Source organism: Erpetoichthys calabaricus, chromosome 9, assembly GCF_900747795.2.
Source record: "Erpetoichthys calabaricus chromosome 9, fErpCal1.3, whole genome shotgun sequence".
NCBI lineage: Eukaryota > Metazoa > Chordata > Cladistia > Polypteriformes > Polypteridae > Erpetoichthys > Erpetoichthys calabaricus.
Window position 1 is genome coordinate 73872637 of NC_041402.2, and position 13616 is coordinate 73886252.

Genomic DNA, 13616 nt, shown 5'->3' on the forward strand with positions numbered 1-13616 from the left:
CAAATTTTTGCACAGCCAGTTTTTCACATTTGATTAAATTTCATACAAATAAATACTGCTTCACTAAAAATCTTTGTTCAGAAAACACCCCAGTACTCAGATGTTCCTAGGAAATGAAAGACATACCACTGTTATCTTTTTTGTTGAAAGTACAGTAAATTATTATGCAGGCTGAGAGGGGTTCCCAAACTTTTTCATATGACTGTATATATATATATATATATATATATATATATATATATATATATATATATATATATATACAGTGATCCCTCGCTATATCGCGCTTCGCCTTTCGCGGCTTCACTCTATCGCGGATTTTATATGTAAGCATATTTAAATATATATCGCAGATTTTTTGCTGGTTCGCGGATTTCTGAGGACAATGGGTCTTTTAATTTCTGGTACATGCTTCCTCAGTTGGTTTGCCCAGTTGATTTCATAAAAGGGACGCTATTGGCAGATGGCTGAGAAGCTACCCAACTTACTTTTCTCTTTCTCTCTCTTGCGCTTTCTCTGATCCTGACGTAGGGGGTGTGAGCAGGGGGGCTGTTCGCACACCTAGACGATACGGACGCTTGTCTAAAAATGCTGAAAGATTATCTTCACGTTGCTACCTTCTGTGCAGCTGCTTAGTGAAGCGACATGCTGCACGGTGCTTCACATACTTAAAAGCTCGAAGGGCACGTATTGGTTTTTGCATGTTTGTTTTTCTCTGCCTCTCTCTATCTCTCTCTCTCTCTCTCTCTCTCTCTCCCTGCTCCTGACGGAGGGGGTGTGAGCTGCCGCCTTCAACAGCTTTGTGCCGCGGTGCTTCGCATACTTAAAAGCCAAGCCCTATTGATTTGTTTGCTTTCTCTGTCTTTATGACAGTCTCTGCTCCTGATGCACACTCCTTTGAAGAGGAAGATATGTTTGCATTCTTTTAATTGTGAGACAGAACTGTCATCTCTGTCTTGTCATGGAGCACAGTTTAAACTTTTGAAAAAGAGACAAATGTTTGTTTGCAGTGTTTGAATAACGTTCCTGTCTCTCTACAACCTCCTGTGTTTCTGCGCAAATCTGTGACCCAAGCATGACAATATAAAAATAACCATATAAACATATGGTTTCTACTTCGCGGATTTTCTTATTTCGCGGGTGGCTCTGGAACGCAATCCCCGCGATGGAGGAGGGATTACTGTATATATATATATATATATATAAAATCCCTATGTGCGTCCAGGTGTCCGTGTGTGGGTGTCTTCTGATGAAGTGCGCATGCGCGGGGCACGGTGCGACTCACGATATTACTGTCAGAGAAAGTTAGAGGCGTTTTATGGAAATACAAACCAGTATTACTGCGAGAGGAAATTAAAGGTACACAATACAGTGACGCATATTACAGCCACATACAAGCCAGTATTACTGTCAGAGGAGATTAAAGGCATATTACCGACGCACACGCCTGTATTACCGCCAGAGAAAATTAAAGGTATATTACGGACGTACAAGCCAGCGGACGTACAAGACGGTATCCTCCAATAAGGGCGCGCACACGCATCCTTCAATAAGGGCGCGCACAAAAAGGCGAGCCTCAAAAGGACGACCTCAATTGGGCGCAGCGAATAAAGGTGCGCGTATATAAAGATCTGCACCTTTGTTGCTCTTCACATATTCCAGAGCCATTTGAACTAAATTATCTATGAACGCCTTTATTCGCCGCGCTCAATTGAGGTCGCACTTTTGAAGCTCATAACGGAATTTAAATAAAATAGGCAAGTTTAAGACAGAAAACAGAGTGAAAGACCCCGAAAACTGACTACAGCTGATTAACAGTACTTAAGAGTACTCCTTTAATGGAAAGTAGTAAAACCTGTCAAGTGCTTATTCAACATCTGGTACCAAACTACACACTTCAACTATGTGAAGAAGTCGTAAAAGAAATGGTCTTGCAGACAATGTTGCAGGTAAAAAACAGAATGGCAAAAAGCAGAAGAAGCAAGTGAAACATTTTAAAGTACAGAGTGACAACCAGTGGCTTGATAGATTATGGAATGATGAGTGATGACATTTTTGGTTCTTAAATTCTTGATATTTCTTGAGAGAAATTAGCAAGAAATACATTCATGTCTGACCACTGCCTTTTGCGAAGCATGGTGGAAGCTCTGTCATAATCACTGTCTAGGGTTACATTTCAACCAATGGTGTAGAGGATCTAGTCAAAACCAATGGAGAAAATGACTACTGAGAAATATAAAGAAATTTTGATTCATCATGCTACCTTCAGGAAAAAAATATTGTAAAAATGTTGTCTTTCAGCATGATAAATGACCCCACATGCAGTCAGTCAGTCATTGTCCAACCCACTATTATCCTAACACAGGGTCACGGGGGTCTGCTGGAGCCAATCCCAGCCAGCACAGGGCGCAAGGCAGGAACAAACCCCGGGCAGGGCGCCTGCCCACTGCAGGACGCGCACACACACACCCACACACCAAGCACACACTAGGGAAAATTTAGAATTGCCAATGCATCTAACCTGCAAACTCCACACAGGGAGGACCCAGGAAGCAAACCCGGGTCTCCTAACGGCGAAGCAGCAGCGCTACCACTGTGTCACTGTGCCGACACCCCAAGATTTGATCTTCATTTAATATGTAAATGTAAAAAAAAACAATAAAAATTTGAAAAATGAACAGATATGCTGTTTCCATCTGTGGAAAAATTAAGCACACCTTTGGCTCTCATAGCTGTCATTGCTCTCTTTGGCACAAGCTACCTCAAGTTTGCATTTCCTATAACTGTCTACCAGTTTCTGAAATCGACTGGGAGGATGTTTTCCCAGTGCCCCATGCACAATTCTTTCAGCTGTGCAATGTCCAAGGGGTAACTTGAGCACACACAAATAGACACACACCCACACACCAAGCACACACTAGGCACAATTTAGGATCAGCAATGCACCTAACCTGCATGTCTTTGGACTGTGGGAGGAAACCGGAGCACCCGGAGGAAACCCACGCAGACATGGGGAGAACATGCAAACTCAATGCAGGGAGGACCCGGGAAGTGAACCCAGGTCTCCTTACTGCGAGTCAGCAGCGCTACCACTACGCCACCCACCACATGCACTGTAGACATAATTTAAACTTACTTGGAGTTGGTCTAGTAAAAGTATTAGATTGGTCAGCTCAGAGCCCCAATCTCAGTATAATCGAAGCTTTGTTGGATCACTACGACAGAGCAAATTGTAAAAGCTGCCAAACACAAATGAAGATTCTGGGAGAATTTACCACAGGATTACTTGGAAGATTTGTCCTGGAGGGTACATAACTGAATTGCTTCAGTTATGCATTATAAGAGAAGAAACACAAAATGCTAACTCATTTCAGAAAAAACAAGGAATTTTTTACTGTATCAATATTGATTTGCCTTTATTCTAATATTATAGTGTTCTCACAATCAAATCAACATCCCCTGCCCAGATAACTAACTTTAAAAGTAAGATTTTGATTGGTTCAAGACTTTTGCAATGGGTTTTATACATACATAAGCTTATATAGTAATTGTGTTTCCTGCCCACAACAGATATTGGTAAAAGGTGCCATCAAATCTGACACACATTGGTTGTGCTTTCCAAATGGCTCAAGTAGTTTAATTATATTTTCTATACAGTGCCAAATTTAAAGATGTACCACAAGCAGGCAATGTTTTAGGTGGTGAGGGTGGTCCTGAAACCCCTGCTTATATTATATCTTTCTTGTATTCCCTTATCTGGGAGCAAGAAGGTCCTCGGTTAGAACCTTGGGCACTCAAGGACTGCCATGATCTAGGGGCCACCAGGAGACAATGTGGCCTGGTACTAGAGCAACTGAAGGGTAATTCCAGTTCTAAAAATAATCTAAGGAGGGGGATTAAAATATCAACCATTATAATGTCTGGGGAAGTTTGTAAGGGAAAAGAGATGTGAGGATGTACTTGCAGGAGGAAAGTGCCCTTATGAGCGGAGAGCAAGAGATAGTTTAGAAGAACTGAGAAATAACATTCTGGAAAACAACTAAGCTGTTCACATCACTAGACAAAGACCAGGGAATAAAAGTGAAAGAGATATCTCTATTATTTGAGAGTGTTTGTCTCTCCCCTTCTTTTTGTAAATTCATTTTTATTCAAACCCAAGATTTAATATGTATTTAATCAATTACTTTGCATTTATTTACAAAAATCTCACTGGACAACTTTACAACTCACATATTTTTATAGAAAACTTACACAACAAAAGCTGGAGTGACCAGATTAGCCTGTTTCAAAAAATTTTATGTTACGGTTTTTAAGTAGATTCAATGAAGATGGTCCACTGTGGCAACCCCTAGCAAGAGCAGCCAAAAGAAGAAGAATAAAGAATTTACCTGTCCAGGTTTGATGTGTTCAGGCCACCAAGCTATTGCTGGAACTCTCATTCCTCCTTCAAATGTTGTCTGTTTCCCACACAAAAAAGGGCCATTACTGCCACCTTGGAGAACAAATGTATTTAGTTAAAGTAATGAGTTACAAAATAACTTCAACAATATTTCATAGGGCTCAGTGGCTTAAGATTTTTATTTACTTGCTAAAACAAAGGGATACAACTTGTGAAAAGAAAAAAGTATGAAGTGTTTTAACAACAACTAAAAAGCAAAGCTTGCCTTGTTTAGGGGCTGAAATCAGAGCAGCTCCATTATCAGAGGTGAAAAATACAAAGGTGTTCTCAGCAATTCCCAGAGATTTGAGCTCCTGTAAAATCTTCCCCACGCTGTAGTCAATTTCCATAACTGCATCCCCATATCTGTAAGGATACAAAATTAGTCTCTTAAAAGTTTACAGGCAACATTTATTCTTTGTTTGTTTTGTTGTATGGTTCATGCTGGTATTTCCTAAGCAAAGTTTTTTTCCCTTCTACCAAGAGTGTGAGTACTCAGAAACACATTTTAATGACAATCCATCCAACCATCCATTTTCCAACCCGCTGAATCCGAACACAGGGGTCTGCTGGAGCCATTCCCAACCAACCCAGGGCGCAAGACAGGAACCAATCCTGGGCAGGGCGCCAGCCCACCACAGGACACACACACACACACACACACACACCCACACACCAAGCACACACTAGGGCCAATTTAGAATTGCCAATCCATCTAACCTGCATGTCTTTGGACTGTGGGAGGAAACCAGAGCACCAGGAGGAAACCCACGCAGACACGGGGAGAACATGCAAACTCCACACAGGGAAAACCAAAACCCGGGTCTCCTAACTGCAAGGCAGCAGTACTACCACTGTGATGACAATCCTAAACCAAATTATGGCAAAAAATATAGAATTTATAGTGTGTGGAAGCCTGTCCTGGCAGCACTGAATGAAAGGCAGGGACTAGATCTGGATGGGAACCAATCCATCACAGAAAAATAGCAAAAAGTGGAAATCAGACTGCTCCTTCTCCACACCATATTACTTCCACTGCTTCATAAAAAAGAACACATACTGTACACTACCAAGGCAAACAACAGCATTTACATTATGTTTTACTTGCATTTACTGTAAATGAGGTTTACGTAAGGGTGCCAAAATGGAAATTAAATCAAAAATTAAAAGTTACCAAATGTTTCCATTATGTAATTATCTTCTTTGATACTGTGGATGTAAGGTTTGTCAAATAATGCATTTAAAAATAATTGTTTTGTTAACTTTATTACCATTTAATACTTGCCTCCCCCTCTTGCTTTTACCATGGAACAACTCTGAAGAATACACTGGAGCATGAGTGGAATCAATAGCCCAATACAGAAAAAAGGGCTTTGAGCCACTCTGTCTGCGAATGAAGCTCAAAGCCTCCTGCAAGTGAAGAAAGTGAAAATAAATTTATTTATAAGGGCAGGAATGAAATCACTTGAAAGATAGAATCCATATATTAATATAACTAGGGGGCTCTGCCCCCTGCTCGCTTCGCTCGCCAACCCCTGGTGTTGGGAAATGACAAAGAGCGTGATGTATGAATGAGATATAGAATAGTGTGAAGGTGTAGATGATGCAAATAGAAAGCAAACAATAAAGTGTGTGGCACAGTGTAAAGGGTTATTGGAAAATTTGTTTGTACATGCCTTTTAAGTGTAAAAGGTAATTTCAGGTCAGAACTTGTAAGGTCAATGAAGATGGTCATTGTCGTGATCACAGTCAACTTTGTCAGAGCTTAGAAAGAGTTGTGTCTCTCCAGCAAGTAATGAAATGACTTGGGTATTTATGTTTTTCACATTAATATTGTTTGGACATAATATAGCGCGTTGTGTTAAAAAGGGGCATTTGGTCTAATGAGATTGCTGTTCCAAATATCTTTGTAACTAAGTCGTCGCAGATAAAGACTTGAGGAATTGTACTAATATCTGGGTGAAGTCTATCTGTATTGGTGAGTGTACCATCTCCCAGATGTAATAACCAATTGTTATGATCTGGATCTGGACATCGCATGTTTTGTACTAACTGTATCTTTTGAAAGCAATGCCAATTGTCTGCGTATTTTAAGGTGCACTGAACAATAGCTAAGCACTGTCTAAAATCTCCTCCTAATAAAAGTACCTTTCCTCCAAAGGGAATATTATTATTCATCAACGTTTGTAGAAGTTTATGAATGGTGTTGAGTAAGTGACTGGATGCCATTGTACATTCATCAATAATTAACAGTTTTGCAAGACGGATGTCATGTGCAGTGCTACTGTTCATGTTCATAGTGGATAAAGATTTGTAGGATGTAATGCAGTTCATAAAGTTTTCACTTTCAGGTACATCGTTAGTTAGAAGGTTCTGTAGATATTCAGGATATGAATGTAAAGGAGGCAGTCTAATTTGACCCTTTTGACAACAACGTGTAAATCCATTACTTGTATTGCGAGTTGTTTCTTCAGGGAAGTTAAGTGAATGACAATGATTGCAAATGACATTCATTAATCCCAATGAATTTTCCTGAATAGTGGACTCATTATTGAATGCGTTGTCAGCTAACTGGCGCAAGTGTTTAGCAGGTGTCTGTCGTTGATATCCGTGACGTGTATCTTTTGTTTGTGCCGTTTGAGAGGTGCGTTGTTGTATGTGCAGTATTTGGGACGTGTTGTTTTGGAGCTGTAATCGATTTGCCTGTGCTGTGTGAGAAGCCCGTTGTAGTCTACTGCGTGCATTGTTTGTATTGAGCCTTGCTCGTTTTTGTATGTCGGTCAGTTGAGCTTTCTCTTTTTGGAGCCTTGCCTGCCTTGTTTTCCCGGCATTGCAGATGCGCAGTGTAGACGTCTGCGTTTATTTATTTTGTCCCTTCGCTGCCGTTTCTGTATGTCTGAGAAGGGAGGTGTTTCGTTTTGAATCCGTGCCTGTTTCGATGCAGCACTTTGAGACGCGTGCTGTATGCATGTACGTTCATTGTGTCTGTCAATATGCGCTCGTTTCTGTTAAAGTGTTAGTTGAGCTTTGCGTTTTTGGAGCCAAGACATTTTTTCTTCCGGAGTTTCAGAAGCGCATTGTAGCCGACGTGTATTGTTTTTTTTCATGCGGGTTCGTGTGTTTGGTCCCGTCACTCGAGCCGTATTGTTTTGTACCTGTGATCGTGAATTCATTACTTGTTTGTTCTTCAGCGTTAGAGATATGGATAAGTAATAAGGAGGATCGCACTCACTGTTAATATGGAGCCTTTTCTGTGGTTAAACGGTTAATAGTGGATCAGTATAATGAGATCGACCTATGCTGCCTAATTTGAATGTGTTGAGATGACGTATGTTTAATACGGACGGTTCGTTCAGTAATGGGCAGGGTTGCCACCCGTCTTGTAAAATACGGAATCGTCCCGTATTGGAGAATGAAATTGCGCGGCCCGTTTTGAATCAATACGGGACGGGTTTTGTCCCGTATTTTTTTTATCATTTTTTTTAAAGCAGCGTCTCATGCAAATCATCCCACATGCATTTTATGAAGATGCCTCCTTTCCTACTTTTGATTGGGTAATACTTGATGTCATCGTTAGTTTGATGGGTCATTTTAACTGTCCAGTGAGGAGGGCGGGTCTTTTAAGTAGAGTCTGCAAAGTGTTGGCACTGGGATGTGGCCCCCGCTGCAGTATGCGTCCCTTATTTTTTTGTATTAAAAGTGGTAACCCTAGTGGGGCTTTGTGTCTCATTTCTTATTTATGTTAGTGTGGTCGTGGGTCCGAATCCTCCTTTTTGTGTATGTTTCGTGTGCTATGTCTGTAGTCTGTCCCGTTTTGTGTCCAATGGGTTTGTGTGGCGCTCGCGTCTGAATTCTTTTTTTTTTTTGTGTGCTAGGGGCGCGTTGCCTCACTTTTTTTATCTCTGTTAGTGGAGGGGGTGTTTGTTTGTAGTGGGTCTGAATCCTCTTCTTTGTGTGCGTAGCGTTTCGTGTGCTATGTGGTGCTTGCGTCTGACTCCTTTCTTTTTGGTGTTCTAGGGGCACGTCGCCTCATTTCTTATTTCAGTTACTGCAGGGGGGCTTTGTGTGTCGTGGGTCTCAATTCTCTTCTTTGTGTGTGTTCCATTTCGTGTGCCATGGGCTTCGTGCGGCGCCGGCGTCTGACTCCTTTTTTCTGTGTGCTATGGGCGCCTCATTTCTAATTTTACGTTGCTTTCCATCCGGTTTCCATTGCTTGGAAGGGGGGTTTTACGGGGGCGCCTGCGCAGTACGTCTTTTGCGTCCACGGCCCATGGCCGGATGTCCCTGCATCCATCCGGTTTACCATTCTCGGTTAGTAATATGGATATGTATAGTAACAGGGCTATTATTTGAGAAAACTGTGTTTATCAGAAGACTCATTGCTACTGGTGTATATACAGTATGATACAATATTCAAGATGTGAATAGTACACTTGTTAAATGTTACTATTGTTAAACATTTTATCTGGAAATGCCTTAAACTTGTGATATATTTACTATAGTCACTAGAAATCTAAATACTACAAATGCTGCAAAAAAATAATAATACATTTACTGCAGACTGAAGCATCCAGGTTTCTACTTTTCACAGTGTTATCCTCTAGGGTTTACTTTGTATTTTCTGGAAAAATAAATGCTGGGCACTTTTAAACACAATAAGAAATTTGTGTTTCATATATAAAACAGAGAAATAGCTATACATTAACCAAACACCATTATAACATTTACCTAATTTCTAATATATTCCTTTTTGATTGAAAACTCTTAAGTGCATTGTTTCCATTCATCTTTTGTGGAAGCTTGGCTAACAGCCATTTGTTTGAATATCATCCTCATCGCAAACTTAATACAACACTGATGTAGCTCATATTTTTATTGTGAATCAACTCATCCTTATTGCTGATAACTAATTTCCTTAACATTACTGCTAACTTTGACTCTTCTGACCATAGCATCCACCTAAAATACCTGAAGAACAATATTTCATTTACTGGATAGTGCAGCTTCTACAGATGATCCTACCTCTCTATGGTCCATTCAGTTTTTTTAACCTTTGGTATTGTATTCAGCTCGGTGTATTACCGTTGTAGTGTCGCCTTTTGGATGCCTAAGACATCATCATGACATCATGTTATTCTTGTCTTGTGATGACATCAATCTGTATTTGCAAATCACTCCTGGTTGCAAGTTATTCATCTATAAGATCACTGAATGCATTAATATTATTGGAATATGTTTTTTTCACAATCAACATTTTGTGGTGTAGAATTAGCTCAGTTCCCTTTCTCAACAGTAACAGAATGATCCTTAACAATAGTCAGAACTGTAAATGTCATACTTCAATGTGACCGATTAAGGAGGACCCATCCTCTCCTACTTAGATGCAAAAAAAAAAAAACCAAAAAAACCCAACAAACTACAGCTCCTTTATTACTTTGTTGTAATCCTTTCAGATGTATTTATGTTTTAAGCATTATCAGATTGTCACAGGTTTACATATATATATATATATATTATATATATATGTATATTGGAAAATCAGCATTTGCAGTTTGCATCTTGCTGCTTTAATTGTATTACTGTGTGTTTTATAAGGTGTGTTTTGTGAAGTTGTGTTCTATGAAAGTTCTGACTTATTTGTTGTCTCATTCATTGAAAGATTCACAATATTTTTTAGTAGACATGGCAGACAGCCAAAACAAATCTGGGAGATTATGATTTTTGTCTTATTTTGTGTTTTGGATCTAAGAATTTTGTCTTCTTATTAAACTGCCCAATATAAACTTATACTGTAAAATGTCCATTAGATGATGAGCTCCAGCTGGCCTAGGTCTTCAAAACTGTGACTGTGGCTGACTTTGCACTATAAGCGACTTTGATCCACCAGAGATTTATTTTCTTCAGGGCGGCTGCTCACTGGAGTTTTTCTTTTCCTTTCCACTACTGTCTACTGAGCATATCTCAATTATATTATTAATGGACATGCTGTATATTATTAGGAATTGTTCATGTCAGACAGCCTGAAAGTGCTTTATTTTACTGTGTGATTAAACAATTTTTTATTTTTATTTAAATACAAATTTTGTTAAACACTCTAAAATTTAAATTGATTACTAAAGGAGCTGGGTGCCCATTTCTAGCCTTTAAAAAACTAGGATTTTTTCAAATAAAAAACTGAACTCAACTTCAAGTTTACTGTCACATAAACCAAGTACTGTATAGTATTTTTTTTCTTCCAGGCATGACTAACATGCAACACACTTTCAGTTCCCAGCCTCATGATCACAAAACCCACAAATTACACAGTGATGATCATACTATTAACAACTGTATTTTCAAGAAACTAATTTTTGGCCAAGCAATTATTTTGAAATTTTAAAACTGGTTTTGAGCTGGTATTGTCAGTGTCCCAGTAAGCACCCTTTCTTCAGCAATCATTTAATAATAGGTTCATGTGTGAGTATACCCTTTGATGGTATGCTATACATAATATATATATATATACATAATATATATATATACATAATATATATATATATATATATATATACACACACACACAGCACTTTTCTCTCTTCTCTGTCTGTTTTTCCACCTCCACTCCTCCTTCAGCAAACTTCATCCACCTCCTCCCGACTCTGGCTTCCTGAATGGAGTGAGGTGGCCTGCTTTTATAGAGCATCCGGAAGTGCTCCAGGTGTTCCACAATCTCCTTCCAGCTGCACTTCCAGGTGTGACGGCAGCCCTGCAGAGGAGGGCTCAGCCATTCTCCAAGTGCCCCCTTGTGGTGGCCACGGGCCCCTGCAGGGTAGAGCTACCATGCTCCAAACCCGTGGCACCGTAGCAAACCAGGGGGGCTTCCCTCTGTCTTCCCAGGGGAGGTACTGCCCTGTGCAAGCTCCTTCCCCAGGTCCTTCCCTTATAAAGTTGTCCCAGCTGGGTAAGAGTCCCGGCTGTCTGTTACAACAGGGTGAGTCAGAATTATGTTAACACTAATGGTACTGCTATGTTTATACTTATATACAATTTTTGTGGATAATTTATGTGCCACATATGGTACATGTGTTGAACATGATGGTGAACAGGTTGAGAAATTCCTGGAAATCATCTTGCACGTATGAAGTATGTTTTATGAATAAATTGCTACCACCATTCAAATATTAACATAATTTTGACTCACCCTGTATATATTATACACTATATATACACACTATATATATTCCTGTCTTATGCTCTGTGCAGCTGGGATAGTGAAATCCCTCCTTGAAACACAGTAATAGAAACAGTGAGTTAAAAAAGGGGAATGAAATGTTTTACCATTAGTTACTGTTTGTACGATATGTACTGTACTCAGCCTTTTGCTGATATATCTTCTTACACATCTAATCTGATATGTAGTAAGCATCAATTGGCATAACATAAGTAGTTGTTGTTCTCATGTACTTAATTAGTATTTTTTTTATTTTATTAAGTGATTGACGGATTTAGTATGTATTTACTGATTAAAAGAAGCACATCTGAACAACTTTAAAAACTAAATTTGAAACAGAGTTGCAATAAAACCTTTGGAAATACAAAACATGGCTGTAAGCAATGTCACTAGCAAGGAAACAGCACCACATGCTACAAGAATAGGGTAAATGCCACATATTAATTTCTCTGAAAAACACTTAAATATTGTTTAATTTTTTTGTATTTAAGATTGTTTAATCTAACTTTAAATTGACAAAAACATTTTACTTAAATGTAAGCTTACCTCAAGATATATCTGTGTAAGATTTGATTTTCCATCTTTTAAGTCTATCTTGAAATCTTCATAATACCTAAAAAGCATGACATTTTTACTGGAGGGCATGGCAAGCTCATGCTCTTTTTGTCCTGCTTAAGTAGAGAATATGAATATGAAAAATCTAATGATATACTGTATTCCAAAGTACTCCACAATAAAAAGACCATGTTTATTAAGCAATGGTTTGATGATAAGAAATAATTTGTTTTTGAAACTCAACTATATGAAATTAATGGAGAATCACTTGTTTGTGCAGTTGTCTACAGACCTCCGAAGGTAAATACGGATTTTATTTCAGAATTCTCTGAATTTTTAGTTTCCTTTATTTCAAATTATGATAAATGTTTGATTGTTGGGGATTTTAATATTCATGTTTGCTGCCCTAGCAAGCCTCTAGTAAATTATTTTTTGGTTCTTATTGATTTTAAACAGGTTGTTAATGCGCTCACACATGAATAGGGACATACCCTGGACCTTGTATTAATTCATGATATTGATTTAAGGAATATAGAGTTTCAAGATGTCTCTTTTTCTGATCACTATCCTATTTTATTTGACGTGTCTCTAGCTCCGCATGCTTTGCCCGCTTGTACCATCTTACAGAAATGTTGTGCTCGAATTATAAATGACAAGGCTGTGAATAATTTTGTATTACTTTTCAGTGTTGCATCAATTCACCTTTTTGGGGTAGACGTTGACAGTGGTGTTGATTTCATTGTGTCCATTTTTAATTCTATCTGTTTTAACTACCCTGGAAACTGTTGCTCCTTTAAGAGATCGTTGTGCTAAACCAAGTGTGCAAACTGGCTTAAGAGTGATGTTAAATCATTACGGCGCTTATGTAGGCAGGCTGAACGTAAATGGAAGAAGGACAAATTGCAGGTATCTTTCGAGATGTTTAGATCGAGTCTTGTCAGCTTTCAAAAAGCTGCCACTCAGGTTAAAAGAGATTATTTTTCGAATTTGGTGTCTACAAATCTTAATAATCCAAGGACATTATTTCATGCAGTGGACTCTGTATAGTATCTTCCCCTTGCATTGCTCCTTGTCCTCCTGTCTGTAATGCCATGCTAGACTAGTTTGAACCAGTGTCTCTTTCTTCGCTCATAGACATCATAAATGGACTTGAGGTTACTTTTTGTCCTTCTGATATTATTCCAATACCCTTATGGAGAGGATCATTAAATACACTTTCACCAAATATATTAAATATTATTAATTTATCTCTTACCACTGGAACTATGCCTGCCTATTTTTAAACATGTAGTGGTTAAGCCCTTACTGAAAAAATCTAACCTTAATAAGGATGACTTAAATAATTTTAGACCGATTTCTCAACTACCTTTTTTATCTAAAATACTTGAGAAATTTGTTTTGCAGCAGCTTCAG

General features: G+C 38.8%; 1 protein-coding gene across 1 annotated transcript in view; it reads right to left on the reverse strand.

Moving 5' to 3' along the window:
• Positions 1-13616, reverse strand: part of galns (galactosamine (N-acetyl)-6-sulfatase) — a 91758-nt gene that overhangs the window by 59671 nt on the left and 18471 nt on the right. Inside the window, exons 6-9 of the mRNA XM_028809746.2 lie at positions 12195-12261; positions 5724-5848; positions 4665-4804; positions 4389-4492 (exon numbers count right to left, since the gene is read on the reverse strand). Coding sequence (XP_028665579.2) covers positions 4389-4492; positions 4665-4804; positions 5724-5848; positions 12195-12261 — 436 coding nt within the window. The remainder of the gene's footprint in view (positions 1-4388; positions 4493-4664; positions 4805-5723; positions 5849-12194; positions 12262-13616) is intronic.